Source organism: Eubalaena glacialis, chromosome 6, assembly GCF_028564815.1.
Source record: "Eubalaena glacialis isolate mEubGla1 chromosome 6, mEubGla1.1.hap2.+ XY, whole genome shotgun sequence".
Taxonomy (NCBI): Eukaryota; Metazoa; Chordata; class Mammalia; order Artiodactyla; family Balaenidae; genus Eubalaena; species Eubalaena glacialis.
In genome coordinates, this window is record NC_083721.1 from 81,611,854 (window position 1) to 81,635,155 (window position 23,302).

The following is a 23,302-nucleotide window of genomic DNA, read 5'->3' on the forward strand; positions in this document are numbered from 1 at the left end:
ACCTCATCTAAAATTGTAACTCCATCCCCTGCCCTTCCTGTCCCCCTTGCCTACTTTATTCTTCTCCTTAGTACTTAACACTATCTAGTATACCAGACAGCTTACTTATATTGTTTGCTGTCTAGTTTTTCTACTATCCATAAGGTCAGTGATTTAGTCACTTTACTCTCCATTATATCTCTAGCGCCTAGAACAATGCCTGGCACATAATATGTACTCAATAAACATTTGTTGAGTGAATAAATCTTGAAAATAGGGAATATCTTATTATGTCCTCAAAATAATACTGTAAGCCTATTAAGATGGGAGTGAAGAATTATTGGGCTTAGAAGTGAAGGGATAAGACACAGACTGAAATTCCAACGCTACCACCCAAGTCCTTGTATAAGGGGACACCTCTCAAGATAACTGCCTTTCAAAATGTGAATACCTTTAGAGAGAGGTTGAGTCAGAGTAAGATGTATAAATCAATTTGCTCCAGAAAGGAAAGGAAAGGAAGATGCTATGGACATTCAGATAAGAAGGTCCAACCCCAAGCTGACCTAGGCAGACTGAAATCTTGGTGTAACAACTAGATGGCCTATTAGAGGGGTCAGGGTCAGGGCACTATCCCAAATGCCCGAGGACAAAATAAGGCTTAGCAGATTTTTGGCAACGGGTTTGCCGCCAGGACACAGGTGTCGTGAAAACCACCACTAAACCTAAGCAAAAATGGGAAAGGAGGAGACCCACAACAACATCATTGTCTTTGGACACATAGATTCGGGGAAGTCTACCACTACTGACCATCTGATCTACCAATGTGGTGGGATCGACAAGAGAACCATTGAAAAGTTCGAGAAGGAGGCTGCCGTGATGGGAAAGGGCTCCTTCAAGTATGCCTGGGTCTTGGACAAACTGAAAGATGAACGCGAGCGTGGTATCACCATTGATATCTCCCTATGGAAATTCGAGACCAGCAGGTACTATGTGACCATCATTGATGCCCCAGGACACAGAGACTTCATCAAAAACATGATTACAGGTACATGCCAGGCTGACTGTGCTGTCTTGATTGTTGCTGCTGGTGTGGGTGAATTTTAAGCTGGTATTTCCAAGAATGGGCAGACCCGTGAGCATGCCCTTCTGGTCTACACTCTGGGTGTGAAACAACTAACTGTTGGAGTTAACAAAATGGATTCCACTGAGCCACCCTACAGCCAGAAGAGATACGAGGAAATTGTTAAGGAAGTCAGTGCCTCCATTAAGAAAATTGGCTACAACCCCGACACAGTAGCATTTGTGCCAATTTCTGGCTGGAATGGTGACAACATGCTGGAGCCAAGTGCTAACATGCCGTGGTTCAAGGGATGGAAAGTCACCTGAAAATATGGCAATGCCAGTGGAACCACACTGCTTGAAGCTCTGGGTTGCATCCTGCCACCAACTCGCCCAACTGACAAGCCCTAGCGTTTGCCCCTCCAGGACATCTACAAATTTGGTGGTATTGGCACTGGCCCTGTGGGTTGAGTGGAGACTGGTGTTCTCAAACCTGGCATGGTGGTCACCTTTGCCCCAGTCAATGTGACAACTGAAGTGAAGTCTGTTGAAATGCACCATGAAGCTTTGAGTGAAGCCCTTCCTGGGGACAATGTGGGCTTCAATGTCAAGAATGTGTCTGTCAAAGATGTTCACTGTGGCAATGCGGCTGGTGACAGCAAAAATGACCCACCGATGGAAGCAGCTGGCTTCACAGCTCAGGTGATTATCTTGAACCATCCAGGCCAAATCAGTGCTGGATATGCACCTGTGCTGGATTGTCACACAGCTCACATTGCTTGCAAGTTTGCTGAGCTGAAGGAGAAGATTGATCATCGTTCTGGGAAAAAGCTGGAAGCTGGCCCCAAATTCTTGAAATCTGGTAATACTGCCATCGTTGATATGGTTCCTGGCAAACCCATGTGTGTTGAGAGCTTCTCTGACTATCCTCCTCTGGGCCGCTTTGCTGTTCGTGACATGAGACAGACGGTTGCTGTGGGTGTCATCAAAGCAGTGGACAAGACGGCAGCTGGAGCTGGCAAGGTCACCAAGTCTTCCCAGAAAGCTCAGAGGCTAAATGACTATTATCCCCAATACCTGCCACCCCAGTCTTAATCAGTGGTGGAAGAACAGTCTCAGAACTGTTTGTCTCAATTGGCCATTTAAGTTTAATAGCAAAAGACTGGTTAATGATAACAATGCATGGTAAAACCTTCAGAAGGAAAGGAGAATGTTTTGTGGACCATTTGTTTTGTGTGTGGCAGTTTTAAGGTATTAGTTTTTAAAATCAGTACTTTTTAATGGAAACAACTTGACCAAAAATCTGTCACAGAATTTGAGACCCATTAAAAAAGTTTAATGAGGAAAAAAAAAAAGTCTAAGCAGCAGGTTTTTTTGTTTTTATTTGTTTGTTTTTTATATATACAATGTTAACTACTTGTTATTTCTATTTATTTATTTATTTATTTTTGGCTGTGTTGGGTCTTCGTTTCTGTGCGAGGGCTTTCTCTAGTTGCGGCGAGCGGGGGCCACTCTTCATCGCGGTGCGCGGGCCTCTCACTATCGCGGCCTCTCTCGTTGCGGAGCACAGGCTCCAGACGCGCAGGCTCAGTAGCTGTGGCTCACGGGCCCAGTTGCTCCGCGGCATGTGGGATCTCCCCAGACCAGGGCTCGAACCTGTGTCCCCTGCATTGGCAGGCAGACTCTCAACCACTGCGCCACCAGGAAAGCCCTAAGCAGCAGTTTTTGAGCAACGTCAGAGCTAGCAGGGAGCCTTCAGTTCACCTTACCTCTTTGCTTTACAAATGAAGAAACTGAGACCCAGGGGAAGGGAAAGACTAGATCATCCAAGGTCAGCAACCTACATGCCTGGATATTGGCTAAGCCAGGGCTGAAACCCAGGTTTCCAGCCCTCAGGCCAATGAGATTTCTATACCACAACCACCAACCCACCAGCCCTCACAAGGCCCTGTCACAAAAGAGCCATACAGCAGGCGGATTTCACTTCCCTGATGCATGTGGCAGTACCCACGCAATGCCGAAAATGATCCCAAAGGAAATTTCTTAGCTGGGAGTCCTGCAGAGAACCAGAATGGGACTTGGAAAAGAACTAAATTCCTTCTGGGGTATTTCAGCCAATGGGAATGGAGCCCAGAAATCACTGATGTTTTCTGTTTGGGGAGATTTTTTAAATAGCTATCTTTGAAGAATGAAATGTGGCTACCATGCTGCTGGGAAAATGAAGTCATTGTTTTGCAAGATATATGAGGAGAAGAAAAGAAACGATGCTACATATATTAAAATAAACTAGTTCTAACTCTTGGGCTGGGAAGTTAACCCTTGCCTTCAATTTTTTTCCTAAAGTATTTACCAACAGAACTGAAATCACAAAGAGAAAGCCCTTCAGGACTCAAAGGGGAGGCTGCCAATTGAAAGGAAAAGGAGAAGAAAGAAGAGGATGACCATTCAATCTCATCAGAAAGAAGAGAATGAATATGGGCTTTGTATCTGGAACGTCACAGATAGTGTATTATTTATTCCTTACAATAGCTGTCCGTGGCAGATCGATTATTCCCATTTCAACGAGGAGGAAAACGGGGGCTCAAGGAGCTTAGCTAATTTTCCTAAGGCAATACAGCTAGTAAGTAGCAGAACTAGGACTCAAGTCTTTCTTAACCCCAGATTTCATGATCTTGCCTTACTCCACGCTGTACAGTGCAGCTCAACTTTCGTACTTTCTCTAGTACTTCAGTTTCTTCTCCATAATATAAGGGCACTCAATCAAGACATCTCTAATCTGTCTCACAGCAAATCATCCTTAGTGGGTGATCTTCTGGATTTGCAGGACTCCTGAGCCCCAAGAAGAGTTCTCCCATTGGGCTGTTCCTCCGTCCTGCTGAGTTTGAAGGAAGTGATCAAGGCAGCACTTCTTGCTGACCCTACACTAAGGATTGCAGCCTCTGGAACACCAATTCAGTGCCCGTAGGTCTCCTCCTGGCTTGAAAGTCAAGACCAATGCACAGAAGCACCAGTGGGAGAGGCCTGGGATCCTGGAATGTCCCTGAGGAGTTTATTTATAAAACCTAGGGTACATCTAACAAGTTCATCATGTGGCATGTGGCCATGTGTGCAAAGAAAGAACTGCCCTACAGAAGCCTTTGCCAAGACAAGGGCTAAGCTGTGAGCAAGCCTAGCAAGTATAAGGGACAATAAGGGAGACGGAGGAAGTGTTTGTAGATTGTAGACATCTTCCTACAGAGCAGGAAGAGGCTTAATGCTTCAGGAAAGAGTTCTGGAGTAAACCCAGTCGAGGGTTGGACCCTTGCTCTACCACTACCTGGCAGTAGGGACTGGAGTAAGTCAATTCCAAGCCGTGATCACACTCTAGCAGGGAGTATAGCTACAGACGAGTAATTACAACCAAGCTTGATAAGCATCTGGCAAGGGTGGCGGAGCTCAAAATTGGAGATTCTCAGAGCAGGATAAAGCCATGCAGCAGGCGGTCAGGCAGGAGCAGGGAGGTTTGAGGGAGGGTCAAGTCCCCAGGGAGTGAGTGGGAAGCTGTGCCCAAGTCCTAGAGAATCCAAGGCAGGTCATCAAGGAAGATCTCTGGGCTCATTATTATAAGCCCGGCTGCAGAAGGAAGCCTATTCCTCAGTTAGGAGGCATTACACCAGGTAGCTCAGGTGGATCACCTGGGGGTCTCATTCTAATTTCAGATGCTCAGGCCCCACACCCAGAAATTCTGATTCTGCTGGTCTGAGGTGGTGGCTGGGCACTCACATTTCTTTAAAGGCTCCCCAGGATTTCTAAAGTACAGCCAAGGCTGAGAATATCTGCACTAAGCAGAGATCTCTGAGAGACACGGCCTACCCCTTAGTGCCCACTGGATCCCAGCACCCAAATCAGGCCTTGCCAGAGAGGAGGCACTCAGGATATGCCTCCTGGATAAAGGAATGAATACTTCTGTACGTGACGCAAAGGAAGTCACCAGCCAGTTACTAGAATCAGAGCAAGGGCAAGAGTAAGACTAATCTTATGCTGAGTCCCCTGGATGGCTGACCAAGGGCTGCCTGAATCCCTCCTGACTATGTACACGGTTGGCCCAGACCTTGAAGCTGGAGCTAGATCAAGCTTTATATGGGGACCCCAGAAAGGGGAGAGAGGGGATGGGAGGGGTGTCCAACAGCCCATTACAGATCAGGGACACTGGTGAATCTCAAGCACACAGTAATGACTACTAAGCCTGATTGAAGAAATCCCATCTTTATTAAAGTACCCTGTCTTTATATAAGTGGCCCTCCTCCCTCCACCACTACAGACGGTGGGTGGTGACTTTCCATTAGAAAGGAGAGCAGTGAGGGAAGGAGGAGGAGTCAAGTTATTAACAAAGGTGAGGTGAACGAGGACCCTCAAAAGTACAGGGTGGCGTCCCACTTCCTGCTTTCTGCCTCCCCTCCCCAAATCACACTCTGTACCCCTACCATCAGAAAGTCTCCTCTCCTCCCTTTCTAAACCATATGGCATCCCATTTGAAGGCGATTAGGATTCTCCCACATATCTATGCACTTCTCTAGGGCAAAACACTTCACATCTTTCATGCTCCCTCTGTTACTAATGGCCCCCCATCCCTGTGGTTCTAGGTGGACAGCTGATCTTTGGTGAGAGGGCCCATGCCTGGCTCATATGGGAAAGCCTCTCAACAAGGGTTTCAACAAATAGCCCAAGAAGCCAGGCCCCTCTTCCTGTATTCTGACCATCAGAACCACTGAGAATCAGTCTGACTTGGTCCCTGAACTCTGAAGACTCTTCATTATAATGGAGAGTCATTATATTTGTTTCCTAGGGATTTTGTGCTTTTCTTCTAACATTCTACCTTCTGAACCTCTCCTAAAGTCTCTGATGGTTCATATGCAGTGGGTGGGAAGACTAGCTCTATGGCACTCCACCCCAAGCACCATCTCTGCACCAGACAGGCCCCAGAATCCACCCTGAGTGGAAGGAAGCCGGAAACTGGGAGGGTGGAAAACAGAAGCAAGGGACCCCGCGTACCCAGGAACAAAGGGGCAGCCTAGTGCCTCCACCTCTCTCCCTTCAAGAGGAACCTCTGCTGTGTGCATGGAGAGGGAGCTATGGATGAGACTCACACACTAGGCAGAGGCTAACGTAAGGCTGCAGCTCCAGATGTGGGCAATAATGAGGGGTAGGGCTGGGTTAATGAGAAAGCAAGGAGGAGCTCATTGCTGTGGAAAGGCCCCTTGAGATCACACCTAGTCCTGTAATTTTCAAACTTTTTAAACGCAGTTGGACCTTTTTCATACAAAACTCTTAAATAAACTCCATCTAATGTGGAGCTGCTCTAGAGGAGGAGGTAGGAGTTGGGGATGGGCGGTTTGACCACGATGGCAAACCCACTCGGTCACCCCTTCCAAATCCAAAAGCCCCGAGGCACCGATGCAGAACGTTGGGGTCCTGGGCCTCACTTTGAAAAGCCAATGATCTAGCCCAAACCCTTACTTTTATAGATGGAAAAGCAGGGTGATTTGTCCTGGGTCCCCACTGAGTCAGTGGTGGCACCGGCGCTAGAACTTATCCCCACTCCCAACCCAGGTCTCTCTTCACCCCCTCCCACCAGTTGGCTGGCCTCTCAGGCCTTGGGCCCCTAGCATCCGCCTGGGCCCAACAAGGGAATCTTAGACGGAGCTGTGGAAGGAGAACTGCAGGTAGATGATCAGCAGCAGGACCGTGGCCCAAAACAAGCACCAGGGGATGGAGCAGAAATTGCAGCCAGAACCCGCCTCGGCCCGCGACTTGGTGGGGCTGGGAGCCCGGGAGAAGGTGTAGGTTGTCGCCTCCTCCTCCAGCAGCTTCTCGCTGGGCTTCCAGTGCACGATGCCCTCCTGGCAGGCCTCGCAGAACTCGCCGCGGTGCCGCCGGTTGTCTTGGCGGCTGGCCACGTGGATGCGGTACTGGCCGCCGCGCTCCCCGTAGCACTGCTCGCGCAGGCTGGTGATGAGGTTGTCCACCAGGCTCTCGATGTTCTCCTCCAGCATGCTCCACTCGTCCAGCCGCGCCGCGCCGCACTCGTAGCACAGCTGCTTGAAGACGCGCATGCGCACCGAGCCCGCCCGCTGGGCGCGGTCCAGGTGCATGTGGAAGAGGATGACCACATGGGGCGACTGCCAGGTGTGCCAGCACCAGGAGCAGTGGAACCTGTGGAGACGAGGAGAGGCAGGAGGAGAGGACGGAGTGGAGGCGGTGGAAACAGATCCAGGAAGGAGGTAAGGGGCAGTAGGCAGAGCCTGGAGGTAGAGGTGTTGTGTTTACGGCCCCCTGGGTTCATTAGCTTTCCCCAGGCGGCTTCCCAGCCCGCCCCCTTGTGTGCTCTGCTAGGAGCAGAGTAGGGCCTCAGGAGGCAGCTGGCATCCAGCAGCGCTCTGCCATCACTGGGCCCCCCTCTGTGCTCTGCAGAAGCCTCCGTGCCCTCCATTTCAACGCCCTCAGGCCTTGCCTTTGAGCCTTTGGCTCTGGGCACTTTTCCTCATCTGTAAAATGCGCACGTAGCACTAAAAGAGTCCTCCCTGCTCAAATATCCTTTGAGTCTGATAGCAGGGATGGCCCGCACCACAGAGAAAACGCAAGCTGCATCCACACACTCTTACCTGTCAACACTGACTATGAACTGGCTAGACCCAAATCCAGAGAAAATGACACCGTTATCAATTCTCAGCCTCTGGGCCGGTGGCAGGATTAATGTATCTGAAGGCCTGGAAGTGGAGGCAGTTCACACCCAGAGTGAGCTAACTGGGGCCAGCTGGGGCTCTCAGGTCATCAGCCAGGTCGGGAGGATGCACAAGCCCTCCCCACTCAGCCCCACATGCCTTCCAGGTCTTTGAGAAGCTCCTGGGCCCTGACAGTGAGTGCCCAGTCCTTTGCATCCCTCCCATCAGCTGGTTAAGGGGTTCCACATTTCCATTCTCATCTCTTCTCATTTACTCACACCCTTTGGGGACTGTTTCCCCTCTCCCAAACTAGACTACAAAACTTGGAATGGAAAATGTCAAAACTGGAGGGACCTTAGAAATCACCTACTTAACCCTTTGTTTTACTCTGAGGCAAAGAGAGTAAGAAAGCTGTATACACAGTGAGTTAGAGGCAGAGCCAGTATTCAACACCTAACAGGGGCCCAGTAGATGTTTCTTGAATTGAATGAATTGAACTAGGGAAGGAAGGAAGCCCTTGCTTCTGACCCCCAGGCTGCACCACTCAGCCTCTGAATCTTATGTCCCAGAGGTAAGTCTTTACATAATCCACCCACGGACAAGAGTGCTGGAAAGTCATCTCAGACATTACTGTGCATATGAATCACCTAGAGACCTTGCTGAAATGCAGATTCCGATTCAGCAGGTCTAGAATGGGGCCCAAGATTCTGCATCTTTAACAAGTTCCAGGTGATGCTGCTGATGCTGGTCATGAACCAAGAGGCAAGGATCTATGCTAACCCCTCCTTCCACAAGTGGGGAAAGTGAGGTCCAAGAAGGAAGCTGAATTTCTCAAAGGTCATAAAGAGTAGAGCTAGTTTCCAGCACACCTCAGGTGTTCAATATTTTATATTATGTCAAGCTGAATTAAATAGATTGAAACTGAACTGTTCCAGGACCAGAACATAGGTCTCTTGACCCACAAGCCCCCCCTTCTCTTGGCTTTCAATTGTGTTAAGAGGTTATTAAAATATAAAAATATGTAAAATACCAGCGTTTAGAACTAATAAATATATTCCACCTCTTTCTCCAGAAGGGGAGACTATGACTCAGAGAGGGAAAGTTACCAGGTGCTCAGTGGAAGAGCTGGAATCAAACTTAGGTGTCCCAACTCCCAGTAGCTACTCTTTCTCTGCCTCCCAGTCTGCACTGGGCCAACAGCGAGACTGACCCCTAGCACCTGGGTTCCCCATGTTTCTGTCTTTTCTTAGAAGGTGTCCCAGGGGCTGCCTGCAGGGTCCCTACTTCCTGGGCTACTCACCTTCCTGAGGCATGCAATTCCAGGTACTGCTTCCAGCCTGGGGCTAACACATTGTGCTTGAGGTTGGGATCGATGATGAGGTCCCAGCTGTCAGCCGGCTTTGCCTCCTCCATCTTCTCGTAGAAGATTTTCTTCCATTCACCTGTGGTCACACTTTTACACATGGTCTTGTCAGTGGCGAGGGAGGGCAAGCTCCACTTGAGTGAGAACACGGGAAGTGAGGGCAGGTGCAAGGCAGGGCAGCGCAGTCTCCACGGTCTAAAAATCCTCATCAGTAGGACCGGGAGGAAGCAGGACCCAGCTCCCTCCTTTGTCCGCAGTGGAACCTGTTTCCACGGCAACCAGGCAGGGAGCCAAGAGACAGAGGTTGGGAAGGAGGGAGTCTCTGAAGGGGTGTTTCAGGGCCCCCAAACTGAGGCTGCAGAGGCAGGGTTTGTGGATCTAAGTGACCCTAGACAGGGTGGGGGGCCTGAAAGGAGGCTGAGCTTCAGACCATCTCACTCTGGCCTGCCAAGGGCATGAACGAGGACCTGGGAACTGGCTCAGCTTTACCTTGCTGCCCCTGGAGGTATCATCAGCAACTGGCTGCTATGGTAACCATGATGCCTTAGGGAGCCAAAGAGAAATAAGGGATGGGAAGATGTAGACCTGTTAATAAATGCAGCAATAATAATAAACCCTCTTTCTGCACCCTCACCCATCTTGTGACCAGCATTTTGGCATTTACAAAAACTACTGGAGGTCTCTTGACCCACAATTGTTATTGCCACTGTACAGATCAAGAGACTGGGACTCACCTAGCTTATAAATGGCAGAGCTCGTAGCCAAATCCAAGCTATTGAGCCCCTACCGATTCATTAATTCATTTGTGTCAAACATACCCATGTGCCAGGCTCTATATATGCCAGATGGTTGTAACTGGGTATGTACCCAGTAACCAGAATGCAATAGGATCCATGCTGTGACAGCCATGTATAAGAGCAGCCACCTGTGCACAAAGGTGGGAGCCATTGCATCAGCCTGGAAGGAATAGAAAAGATAACTTTCAACTTGATTATAGAAGAGGAACATAATATCCATGGGAAAACCAACCTTTACTATTGGTGCCTCTTTGGCTATTTTTTAATAAATTATTTTTCCTTTATAAAAGTCATACAGGTTTATTATAGAAAACTTGGAAAATATAGATAAAATAAAGCAAAAGTAAGACTCTTCCTAATACCCATGCTCAAGATAGTCACTGTTAATATTATGATGTACACACCCTGCCTGCTATTTTCTGTACATGTATGTGTGTATATATATATGTGTGTATGCATGTATGTGTATATATACACACACATTCTACATAGTACACTGTGATCTATTTTTTAAATAACAATATATCACAAATATTTTTCTAGATCATTTTCTAGGTCTAGGTCATTAATATGATTCCAGCTTGGAGGCTGCCTATATGCTCTTATATGGTTGGGCATAACTTATTTAGGCAACCTTCTATTTGGGAGCATTAATTTTTTTCAATCTCTCACAGTTACACTCTTGCTTCCTATTTGAGTAAAACTTATTGCTGAAGCTCATGGACCTGCATTTCAGGCATCAGAGATGATGCTTCCTGCAGTTGGAAAACACACTCTTGACTCTACTCCCTGCAGAAGCCTGGTGTGGCTAGCAGAATCTGAGCAGCTTCTTCAAACAGTATTCACTTGTAGACAGCCTACAGATTCTGAAGTTTAGGGATGAAAAAGAAGGGCCTAAATCTCCCATCTGATTCTGAAGACTATCTTCCAAGTTCTCCTCCTGCCTCTGCATGAATGCTTGATGCCTTAGCATCCTTTATTATAGCCTCAGTTTATTCAGATTGGCAATGGGATAAAAAAGAGGCAGCGTCTCTAGTGATTAAAAGCAGGAGCTCTGGAATTACTTGCCTGGGTTCTTTTTGTTTTTTTTTGGAATGCTCTTATATCCTCATAGGTAGCTATTCTAATATATTTAATATGTATCATTTCAAAATGTGTGTTGATGTTTTATGTGAACATATTTTTAATTTGCATAGTAGCAGCAATCACTATATAGCACTTACTAGGTATCAGGCATTTTTCTAAGTGCTGTGTACATATTAATTGAGTTCATCTTAATAATAATCTCTATACATAGGTAATATCAGCAGCAGCTCCATTTTGCAAATACGTAAGCTAAAGCAGAGAGATTAGATAACTTGCCCAAGATTCAACAGCTAATAATTAATGGAACTGGGATTTGAACCTAAATGATTGTTTCCAAAGCCCCAGCTTAATCACTACACTGCTCAGCATAGAACATCAAAACAAAACATTTGCTAAATAAATGTGTCTTTCTACCTTCTCATCACTGGATATGGTCATTCCAGACTCAGAGAATTGAAATTCATATCCTTTCGGCAAATAGTTCAGTAGGCCACCCTGAGGCCATAGCCCCTCGAAAGAGAAGTGAGTGTATTTAACCCACCAGGTTCCTTGTTATCACTGCGGATGCCTCCTTTTCTGCTGAGCTTCATGGAGCAAGTGTCCACAGACCCCTGATGCCCAGTGTAAAGATTTTAGAGCTGAAAGAGAAATTCAGCTTGAAATCTTACCAAAGGAAATACAGTGCAGAAAGCCATCTCTAGGAGCACCATTCCTGTGAAGCTGTAATCATTTGATGACAGGCACCCAGGTTCAGTGGAGAGAACACTGAACTGGAAGGCAGGACATGTCAATATATATCCCAGCCCTGCTACTGGCTGGCTTTGTGACCATGGACAAGTCACTTCTCTTGGCCTCAGTTTGTTTATTTGTTCGATGAAGAATTAGACTAGATGGCAAGGCTGAGGTCCCCTCTGGCTGTAGCCATGTATGAATTCAAAGAGCTTTATACTTAGAAACCTGAATCCTTGGAGGGCAGGAGGGCAGATGGAGGCCACTGGATGGAAGAGGGATGCTTCTAATGAGGCATTGCAGGTAGTGCCTGGAGTCAGGGTCTGTCTCCTTGGGGGCTGCTACATAGTTGAAGATCTCTGGGGAGGTGTCACTCCACTAGCTTTGTACTGGACACAGTAAGGACAGAAAATAAATCGGAGCCACTGAACGTTAACACTAGAAGGGATTTTAAAGTTCGTTAAACTTTTTATCCTTCAAGTCAGTATTCTTGCTTCTGAATTAAGGCAATCAATACTCAGAGAAGTAAACTGACTTAACCAGTCTCAGAGGTGCGATGGGAGCCTTCTCACATTGCAGCCACAGGCCAAGGAGAGAATGGAAACTGAGGACATTTCCAGAAAGTATGTAAAGCTGATAGAAGCTTTTAGAACTTGCCCTGGAGCCGAAGTGTATTACCCAACACCAGGAACAAATTCTCTAGAAATATTTTGCAGTCATTGCTACAATAAACATTATGATGAAAAACAAGAACACAGAAGGTAAGAATCACCAGAGGGGTGTGTGTGTGTGCGTGCGCGCGTGTGAGCGCACATGTGTGTGCATAACCAGCTGATGCAATTCCCACTGGCACAAATTAAGTTTAATTTAGAACCTGAGCTTACTATGCAGAGAGCAATGTAACACATCCTTCTGTATAGCAGAATGTCTTCTCTAATAAAATCATATTTTTATCAAGACAAATAACCCCATGGTATTGCAACTTGCTCTCTATCAAATGAACTCTGATGTCATGATATCCACAATTTAGAGATTGCCAATCTGTTATTGACAGGGTTCTTAGACTCTTTAGTCAATAGAAATTGATAAGAGGCCAAATGAGGAATTCAGGCAAGGCTTTACTGGGACTTGTGCTGCAGCAGGAGGGAGTGAAACAAGTAACAGGTTCCCTTGCTCACTCCCTGAGGGGGGCAGCGAGCTGGTTCTTTCTGGGGCGAGGGTAGGGGTGCATCCAGGGGTCACGCCAGAGGGGTAGCTTAGGCGGTTTGCCCACCCCTTTGGTGGTGTTGAGTGCAGGGGGCATGCTCAGTGCCCTGCTTTTGCTCTGGCCTCCTCAGAAGTGGCAGTTGGGTTTTTAGTCTTTTTGTATCTTGTTGTTCATAATTTGCCCCAACTGCCCGTGCACGCAGTTATTTTTAGTCCCTTATAGTTTCTTCATATTTTGTTGCTTGAGGAGACATTTGTCCAGGTGCAAGCACTGCAGCAGAGGGTCCCAGGTCCCAGCCTGTCTCAAATCTAGACATCTTTAAAGCCAATGGCCTCACCTTGGCCAGTTTCTTAAAGTTTGTGATCACAATTTAAATCCATAAAATGGTTTAAAACTAAATCCCCAACTAGAAAATAGAGTGGTAGGGGAAAAAAGAGAGAAAAGAAAGAAAACCATGTCTCTAATTTGTTACTTGGCTCAATAAGAAATATTTTATGAAGTTTATTATTCTATTATTGCTTATCAAAATGTTATAAAACATAAACATTGTCACTCTTGAAACAATGCACTAGTGACAAGTGATTCTCAACCAGGGACAATTCCATATCCCTAAAGGGCATTTGGGAAGGAAGGGTATGTTTGGGGGTTGGATCAATGACTAGAAGTGTCTGCTGGCACACAGTGCCTGGAGACCTAGGATCTAAATGTACCTGACAGCTCCACAACAAAGAATTTTCCTTCCCAGGAAGACCTACCTTTGCTGAGCCCAAACAGTAAGCCCCTCCATGATCTGTGGATTTGCTGGTATAAAAGAGCCCAGGTAGTAGTCTCAACTTCCAATTTAATGAAACCATTGTTTTCTTCCTGGTGGAAACATTCCTCCCTTGGGAACCAAGACCTCTAAACCAGCAGAGTCCAAAGTTGTTCAGGATAGGAAGCAAAGAATAAACCAAAAAAAAAAAAGTAAAATCACTACCATCAGAGGTAATTTTGAGGGAGCTTTTCCACCTCTGAATTCTTGGAGCTGAGGAAAACAGCATCAAACCTTGGTTGCTAATTCAGAGTATACGCCACATCCTGGAGAACGATACCCCGGCCCTGCAAGGTGCTGTCACCTAGATGGCTCCATAACTGAGTCTTCCAAAGGCCTCCCCACTGTTCATTGGGGCCAGCTGCTTCAGAGTGATGGGAGATACAGTAAAACAAATGAATTCCATGAGTATGAACCCATTGCCAGATTTCATTTGCTTTAAAATCAGTTCCTGGTCAGAAGGAATGCTATACAGAATATCACAGTGGCAAATAAGTTATTCTCTAAGTTCACTGCTGAGTGTCCAAATGACAATAGCAGAGATCAACAGTGACCCCTTGACTGGGACATGATTCCACGGGGAACCAGCCAACCACCTGGTAGCCGTTTGATTTTATCGGACCATTTCCATCAAGGAAATGGAAATGGGCAGAACTTTGTTCTCACTGGAATAGAAAATTATTATGGATCTAGGTTTCCCTTCCTTCTTCACAATGCTCTGTCATTTGCGGACTTTCAAAACGCCTTATTCACTATTATGGTATTCCTCAGCTGCTGAGGCTGCCTCACTGCATGGTGGATGGTTTCCAAGAAGGAGCATTCCAAGAGGAAGGAAATGGAAGCTGTCAGTCCACTTAGGGCTGGGTCAGAAATCCCGGAACATCACTCCCATCATTGGTCAAAGCAATCACAGGGCCAGAGCTAAGGAGCTGGAAAATAAACTCCACCTTTTTTTTTAAATTGAAGTATAGTTGATTTACAATGTTGTGTTATTTCAGGTGTACAGCAAAGTGATTCAGTTATATATACATATATATATATATATATATATATATAATATATATATGCACATTCTTTTTCAGATTATTTTCCATTATAGGTTATTACAAGATGTTAAATATAGTTCCCTGTGCTATACAGTAGGTTTTTGTTGTTTATCTGTTTTATATATAGTAGTGTGTATCTGTCAATCCCAAACTCCTAAATTATCCCTCCCCCACCCCTGCTCTTCCCTTTGGTAACCATAAATTTGTTTTCTATTCTGTGAGTCTGTTTCTGTTTTGTAAATAAATTCATTTGTATCATTTTTTTAGATTCCATATATAAGTGATATCATATGATATTTGTCTTTCTCTGATTTACTTCACTTAGTATGATAATCTCTAGGTCCATCCATGTTGCTTCGAATAATGCCAATAATGCTGGCATTATTTCATACTCTTTTATGGCTGAGTAATACTCCATTGTATGTGTGTATATATATATATATACCACATCTTCTTTATCCATTCATCTGTCGATGGATACTTAGGTTGCTTCCATTTCTTGGTTATTCTAAATGGTGCTGCTATGAACATTGGGGTGCATGTATCTTTTCAAATTAGAGTTTTCATTTTTTCCAGATATATGCCCAGAAGTGGGATTGCTGGATCATATGGCAACTCTATTCTTAGTTTTTTAAGGAACCTCCATACTGTTCTCCATAGTGGCTGCACCAATTTACATTCCCACCAACAGTGTAGGAGGGTTCCCTTTTCTCCATAACCTCTCCAGCATTTATTATTTGTAGACTTTTTGATGATGGCCATTCTGACTGGTGTGAGGTAATAACTCATTGTAGTTTTGATTTTCATTTCTCTAATAGTTAGCGATGTCGAGCATCTTTTCATGTGCCTGTTGGCCATCTGTATATCTTCTTTGGAGAAATGTCTGTTTAGGTCTTCTGCCCATTTTTTGATTGGGTTGCTTGTTTTTTTGATACTGAGCTGTATGAGCTATATGTATATTTTGGAAATTAAGCCCTTGTTGATCATACTGTTTGCAAGTATTTTCTCCCATTCTGTGGTTGTCTTTTTGTTTTGTTTATGGTTTCCTTTTCTGTGCAAAAGCTTATAATAAACTCCACCTCTTGATGGGGAAGTGGCATATACCTACAGGGAGGACAGGAATTGGTAGTGGCCACCTTTGCAGACTATCCACCAAAGTGCCCAATCGTTTGTTCTTATCCTCCAAAGCTTAGTGTCTTGAAAAAGCTATGTCAAATTCTATGATGTAAGTAGAGGTTGACATTATTTTGCAAAAAAGGAAACTAAAGATCAGAGAGGCAAAGCAGTCAAATAGTAAACTAAATCTAGCAAGCCCAACCTCAAAACATAACCAGAAAGGGACAGTAGGGCTGCTCACCTTGAAACCCAGTAAAGGAAACCATCGCAAATACTCAGCCCACTACTACCACCCACCCCTGCCTGCCCTATCACGATGTATAGTAATCCTTTCCTCTCCTTCCCCTCCTGCCCTCACTACTACCACTGAGCTTCTCTTCTAAGCTATTGCTCAATTTTGTGAGTCCTATGTGCCACTATCCTCCAGGGCAGTATCAGAGGACAGGGTACAACTTTCTTTTACTTTTCCATGAAGTCACCCATCAGACCACTGAAAATCCATCTAGGATGCATGTCTAGAACTTTCCCTTCTCTCTCTGATCTCCCTTCTGATGAGATCAGGCACTTTCAGGGTGGTATGGCCATAGAATCTGATCTCCCTTCTGTCTTCTCCTCTTCTGCTTTCCCTTCAGGGCCCTGATTCAGTCTTTAGTGTGAAGCATCTACAAGCAAATAAATGTTCCTCCTACTAATAGTGACTACTTACCATTGCATAACTTTGATTCACTAGCAAGGTTTCTGTCCCTTCATTCTCTTATATCAAAGATCCTCTACTCAGCAAGGTAAAGGAAGAAGGAATGGAGGGAATGGAGGAGAAAGAAAATTCCATCATACCACATACTATCCTCCCTCCAAACATGACCTTTCCAAGAAAAGCCATGAAAAGAGAAAATATGGTTCTCTCCTTTGGAAGCGATGGGAAACTGCTCTGGACAGCGGATGTGTATTTCACGGCAGCCACAGAATAATCCTGGATCACAGTTACATTCAATTACTTTGGGTCAGCCTCTACCACATGACCTGAAAAGACAGAAGTGTATATAGAACAGAGTCAAGGAGTGGAAGAGGTCTGGGAGTTTACCTAGTCCAACCCTGATCAGATGTACCAGTGACTCTGATTTATCACATGTGAGGCTTTACATAGACATAAGATGATCAGTTTTTAATTTAGTGTGAAGGCAACTCTTCGCCCAGAGTGAGGAGACCATTCACTGTCTGTCTTCAGACAGACCCAGTGATCCAGGATTAAGGTTACTACTGAAGTCCAAGTAATCACAGAAGCCCATTGACTGTCACGCAGTCACCCAGCCTGACATGAACACCCCCAGTGCCATGGAGCACACTCTCTCCAGAGGCAGCAGATCTAGCTAAGCTCTGGCTGTTGGAAAGCTCTTCTTGGCTGTATGCCAACCTCTCACTCCCCGAAACCTCAATTCACTGTCCCTTGCAATGTGGAGCGCTTAACAAAGTCCTAGCCCACAGTAAGCAGTCGATAAATTAACTACTTTTAGAGGGGGGGGAATGTGTTATAGTTTTTCTGCTGGAAGCCTCTATTTAAATAATTTGTAAAAATCTATATTGTCAGAGCACCACTGCTTTTTTTTATTCTTTAAACTTGAAAGCTTTTATTAAGAATACCTTATATTGAAGCTGAAACACAACTTTAGGGGAAAGAGTATTATTTATTCTATTCTCTGACATAATTTTTTCTGTAATGGCAAAAGCAAAACAGTTCCTATTTTTTCATCGGTGTATCACGGAAACTTTCAAGCACATATAAAAGTGAAAAACAACAACAACAAAAAATGGAACTCCAGGGCTTCCCTGGTGGCGCAGTGGTTGAGAATCTGCCTGCCAATGCAGGGGACACGGGTTCGAGCCCTGGTCTGGGAAGATCCCACATGCCGCGGAGCAACTAGGCCCGTGAGCCACAACTACTGAGCCTGCGCGTCTGGAGCCCGCGCTCCGCAACGAGAGAGGCCGCGACAGTGAGAGGCCCGCGCACCGCGATGAAGAGTGGCCCCCACTTGCCGCAACTAGAGAAAGCCCTCGCACAGAAACGAAGACCCAACACAGACAAAAATAAATAAATAAATAAAAATTTAAAAAGAAAAAAAAAAAAAAAAAATGGAACTCCACGTTCCCATCACCCAACTTCAACAACCAGCAGGCTTCTGCCATTCTAAAACATTTTCTTTAACATAATATTTGAGATTTCCTTCAAAATATTATGGGTGGCGGTATAGATGAAACATGATTAACCACGAGTTGATCATTTTTGACTCTGTGGGTACATGTGCATTTATTATACCATTCTCTCTACTTTCTTATGTCGAACCTTTCCATAATAGAAAGTAAATAAGCATTTTTTCTTTTGCTCATCATCTTCTAATTTTTTGCTTTGAAACCATGAACCCATGCTTCTTGTAACTTGTAACTGTAGGCGTCTAGTTTAAGCCTTTGTGGTCTGAATTTTTCCATACATCTTCCTATCACTATAATGACAACCTTATATGTACAAAAATAGTCTAATCATGTTCCTCTTGTAGCCTCAGATGCACTCACCAACGAATGTCTATGTTTGAAATACATGGTGTATACATAACATGCAGGTAATTAGCAGTTCTGTTATCCAGAGGCCTAGCTTCTCAGGACAAAAGACTTTTCTGTTAAAGGAGTTAAACAGTCTTGATGAACCATAAAAGTTAAAGTTCTCTTCATTCAACATCCATCCATTGAGTAACTCTTTTATGCTAGACGCTCTAGCATGTAGGTAATGTAACATGGCTGTGGGACACAAAGACAAATTATTCTTTACTCTCTCAGACCAGTGTTCAGGTGAATTTTATAGTGTTGATCAAACTAAAAGACCACAGGGATCCCCAGCATCTAGAATACTGCTCAACATGTAGTAGACGTTCAATGTCTGTTGAGTGAGTGATGTATGAGTGCATTGCTGGATATCAGGTTATAATCCCAGCCACTTAACAATGACTTAATTATTGAGAGAAGACTACTGACCTCAGTGGAAAAAATAGGAAGGATTTACTCTCCCATATTCATCTTTCTAGGTCCTCAGTTTTTGATTGGCTTTGGTTTGGAGGTTAATTTGGAAGTTTATATGTAACTTTTGGTTGCAATATTTGATTTAGGTGAATGGAATTGGAGAGTTATGTGCAGCCTGCAAACAGGACAAAGGAACAGTGAAAAACCCAGGTGCATCCTTCACAGCCAGTCACATTGGTTAAGTCTACTGTCTTACCAAAAACTGCTCTCACTTTCTCTTAGAAGCCAGTATTGATCTTTCAAGGGTCTAAGTTAATTCCTTTGTAGATCTGATTCAGGAGCAGAAGAGTAAAGGGGTCCTCACTTCTTAGCCACTTGGGAGCTGAGAATCTTCAGACTCCAGATTCTCTCTTCAGTGTCCCAGAGGAGTTATTTTCTTCCCTGGGACCAAAATCTAGGCCCAGACTGACTCCTCGAAAAGAGTGTGACTCCCGTATGAATGAGAGAGAGAAAAGTTCCAGGGAGAGAGAGCCCTTTGCCTGAGATGGGAACAAGCTATGCTTTTCTTGGGGTTGGGTGGCAGAATGTTTAGTACCAGACACAGATAGGAAGAGAAGTAGGAAAGGGAAGCCTGAGGCAATGGACCGGGACTGGGAGACTGGCCCACAAGGCAGGTGTGAGGCCAGCCTTCCTGCCAGCTGTCTGGGGCACCAGCTCCGGAAGCTGCATTTCTCCTCTGTGAGCTTCCAGGAGCCTAGACCTGCTCTAGGAGCCCTGACAAGCCCCACCAGAAGGAAGATGGCTTTCACACCAGACAGAAGACCAAAGAGCCTGAAGCCCCTTTTCTGAGTACCCGTGGGGAACAGGTCCAGAAGACTCAAACAGATGAACAACTCAGCCCAGAACTAGCCAAGTCTGCACCAGAGTAAGCTCATGGGTCATAGTGACCTGGGCATCGCCCAGGCAACTTGTGCCTGACTAGTCTTAAGACTTTGGCATCCATAGCCTTTTCGATTTAAGTAGTACCTTTACTATATATTTTCTTTGGACTCTTTGCCATTGTTTGACTGAATTGCACTTTAAACATCTGTGACCCATGCTTCTGGAAGCAACTGACATCTGGTCTGACTATGTGGTGCCACCTACCCCTGCATTTATATAAGGCCTGTCTTAGGTGTAAATATGACACTCAGTACATGTCTACATATATAAACTCTCAGAAACTACAAGAGAGAGAGAGAATTAGCAAGAACTGTGGAATGAATGAGAGCAAGGAAAAATAAGGGGTCTGCATTCTGTCACTGACTTGCTGTGTGATCCAAAGAAGCTGGTCTCCGGGTCCTACATTTCTGTGACCTTAAAACTGGTAGAACTATACCACATGTCTATAAGTTTCTTCTTTGTGCTAACAGTTTATGGGCCCACAATTATATGAAGCACCTATAGCTTTGGCAAAGGCAGGATTTCTCTCTTCAAACCACCCCCGTCCCTGCCAGATACTCAGAAACATACATAAGGAGCTACTTTCTATTTTCCCAATGAATAGATATTGCTATGCCAAAATTTTTCTTTATGAAATATTTTCTGAATAAATAAGGACTGATGGTTATTTAGAAAACCCCTCAAATTTTTAAATAACCAAAGTTATGAAATAAGCACCCCGTCATCCAGACAGCTCAAGGTTATATCTTTACCTGAATTGGTGTATCTTCCAGGTTTTTTCTGATTCCAAGCAAATTCAGCAGAGTCTACAAAAGAAGGATGTACAAGTATGGAAATCATCCCCCGCCTCACACTTGAGGGCCACATCCCGGGGTTAATTACTCAGCGTGGCACTCAAGTTCACCCATGACCTGCTCTCTAACTTACCAGACACAGCTCCCACCACATTATCCCTGCTCAACCCACCTGGCCGATGCCTCCCTTCCCAGAACAGGACCTGGAATCCCCCCTCCTCTTTTGTTCTTGCTGTTTCTTCTGTCTGAAATGCCTTGTTCTCAGAGCACCATATTACCCAGCCTGGTATGCTTGCTCCCCTATACTGCGGCAGGGGCGGGAGTTCCTATGTTCTCCGTCGCAGCCCACATTTTCCCTACTGCAACATTTATAAGGATTGCTAGCATTTACTGAGCACTTACTGTATGCCAAGCAGGCACCCTGCTAAAGGTTTACATTTTACTCTCATATCAGTCCTATAAAGTAAGCTCTTGTTTTTCTGCCTTTCATGGATGACTCAAATAAGCCTTGAAATGGTTCAACATCTTGCCCTGAGTCACTTGGCCAGCAGGTGGTGAAGAGGAGATTTGAAGTCTGATGGCAGCGCCATCACAGTCTCTTAACCACTGTGCTGGGTAATGGCAGGATGATCCGTCTTCCCCAAGAAAAGAGGAGCTCTCTGAGAACAAGTTCCTCCTCTGACTTACTCACTGACATGTAAAGTACAGCATCTAAGAAAGTTGGTGTTGAATGAATGAGTTAAAATCCTGCCTGCACTGGGAAGATTCCCCACTGTTCCCTGTGAGAATATGCTCGCTGTCTTCTAAGCCACTGCAAACCCTTTCTGGTGCCTCTGTTACACTTGCCATGTTATTTTGAGTGTGAGCGAGCTGTGACTGTGACAGCAATTCTAATAGTTCACAAGCCCCTTAAGGGCATGGCTGTGTCTGCCAGAACCACATGGGCTCAGTGCTCTTGTCTGGGAATCCAGGCTGACTCGCAAGAGGCGAGAAGGGATCTGCTGGGCCCCAAGAAATATGTCTACACTTCGTGCCCTCAAGGACCTCCACTCCGATAGGAAAACTAGGACACACATTCTTGGTCCCCCTCTAACCTCACAAGAGAAGCAAAGAAACACATTGCAAACTTACTCTCCACTTGCTGAGTAACCCATCACTTAGAGACTGTCAAGGGCTTGATTATCTCATTCCTGCCTGAGGTAAGAAGCAGTGATGTGTCCCTTGGGTAACATTATTTGTAGACATTTTATAGATTACTGAGCTAAGTAACTCACCAAGTGGAGGGGACATTTGCTAACACATCAGAGTCTATCACTGTTGTTCTGGGCTCTGACTATTGACTGTCTCTGCATCACGTGGGCTGGGCAATGATGCCACAGGTCTGACATCCCAGTCTCACAGGAGATGAAGACCAGATTCTGGAGTCAGCCTGTCTGCATTCAAATCTCAGCATCACCTCTTCCTAGCCATGTGACAACTGGCTAAATGACTTGATCTCCCTAGTCTCAATTTTCTACCTATAAAATGAACAGAATAATAGTGCCCACTTTATAAACTTGTGAGGAATAAGTGAGGTAATATGTTCACAGTGCTTGGAATAGTATTTGGTACATAGTAAATGTTGAATAAATGTTAGCCATTATTATATCACCTCTGAGCTGGAATGGGCTTTAAAGTTCATCTAGGTCAACTGCCAATTCCAAAGAATCTTCTCTCTAATCTTGTTTCTGTCTTCTTCTTGAATACCTCGTCCTATAGTCAACTCACTACTTCATAACCTGCCTAATTTTGAAAAAGCACTGTCTTCCATTAAACTCTTTCTTTCAATGAGCTGAACCATCTGTTTTCCTGTTTCATCCATATAGTGATCTTAGGTTTGCCTTCTGAACCCACATTGATACCCACTCCCCCCCACTTCATGACACCCTTCAGATATTTAAAGGCAGCAACAGTTATGATTCTTGGAGCTTTCCCAACCCTCACTTCAAGACTCAAGCCTCAGAAAATGGCTCTGTGAATAAACTTCTATTAAATACAAGATGCTAAAAGTCTTTGGGGAACACCTCCACACCTGTAGCTTCCTGATATCTTCGAGGTGTTAATATATGAAAACATCTCCAGGTCAAGGTCCCTTGGGCTTCTCTTCCATTCCATTCTATCCACTCTGTGCTGTATCCAAAGTAAATGTCTTTAAAGGACACTTACTTTGAGAAATTAGATCTTCTTTATTCACAATCATCTGGGGCTTGAAGACCTGCAAAGACTTAAAGTGCTTCCAGATAACTCCCTGCCTACATTCTTGCTACCTACCCCTCATCTCTACCTATCAAAATCTGGCCTACTTCTCAGGCCCAGTTCAATGCTGCCTCCCCCAGGGAACCTTCCCACATCAACCCCCAAAGATGATATCTCCCTTTCTTACTCCTTTGTTATTTTGGTCATTATCTCTTTGTACCTTGAATGAAGACCAAACCCACGTCTGATTACCCTCTGTGTCATTCATCACTGTGGCTGCAGAAGAAGGAGTGTATTGGATGGGTGAAGATAAAACAGCCATATTATGTCTGTCCCCAGGATATCACTCCAGCTCTCCACCCAAATTCCCGACTCTCTGCCGATGCTCCCATCCCTCAACTAGGAATACTGGAAATGCTGATGGCTCACTG

General features: G+C 45.1%; 1 protein-coding gene and 1 pseudogene across 1 annotated transcript; one reads left to right on the forward strand and one right to left on the reverse strand.

Annotated features, from left to right (window-relative positions):
* The first annotated feature begins 696 nt into the window (after positions 1-696).
* LOC133092995 (elongation factor 1-alpha 1-like) lies at positions 697-2,133 on the forward strand (annotated as a pseudogene).
* Positions 2,134-6,710: 4,577 nt separating this feature from the next.
* RTP1 (receptor transporter protein 1) lies at positions 6,711-9,311 on the reverse strand. Its single transcript, XM_061193291.1, has 2 exons — positions 9,040-9,311; positions 6,711-7,230 (listed from the first exon to the last, which is right to left on the reverse strand). Exons 1-2 carry the CDS (start codon positions 9,309-9,311, stop codon positions 6,711-6,713), a joined length of 792 nt encoding a protein of 263 aa, XP_061049274.1.
* Positions 9,312-23,302: the final 13,991 nt, after the last annotated feature.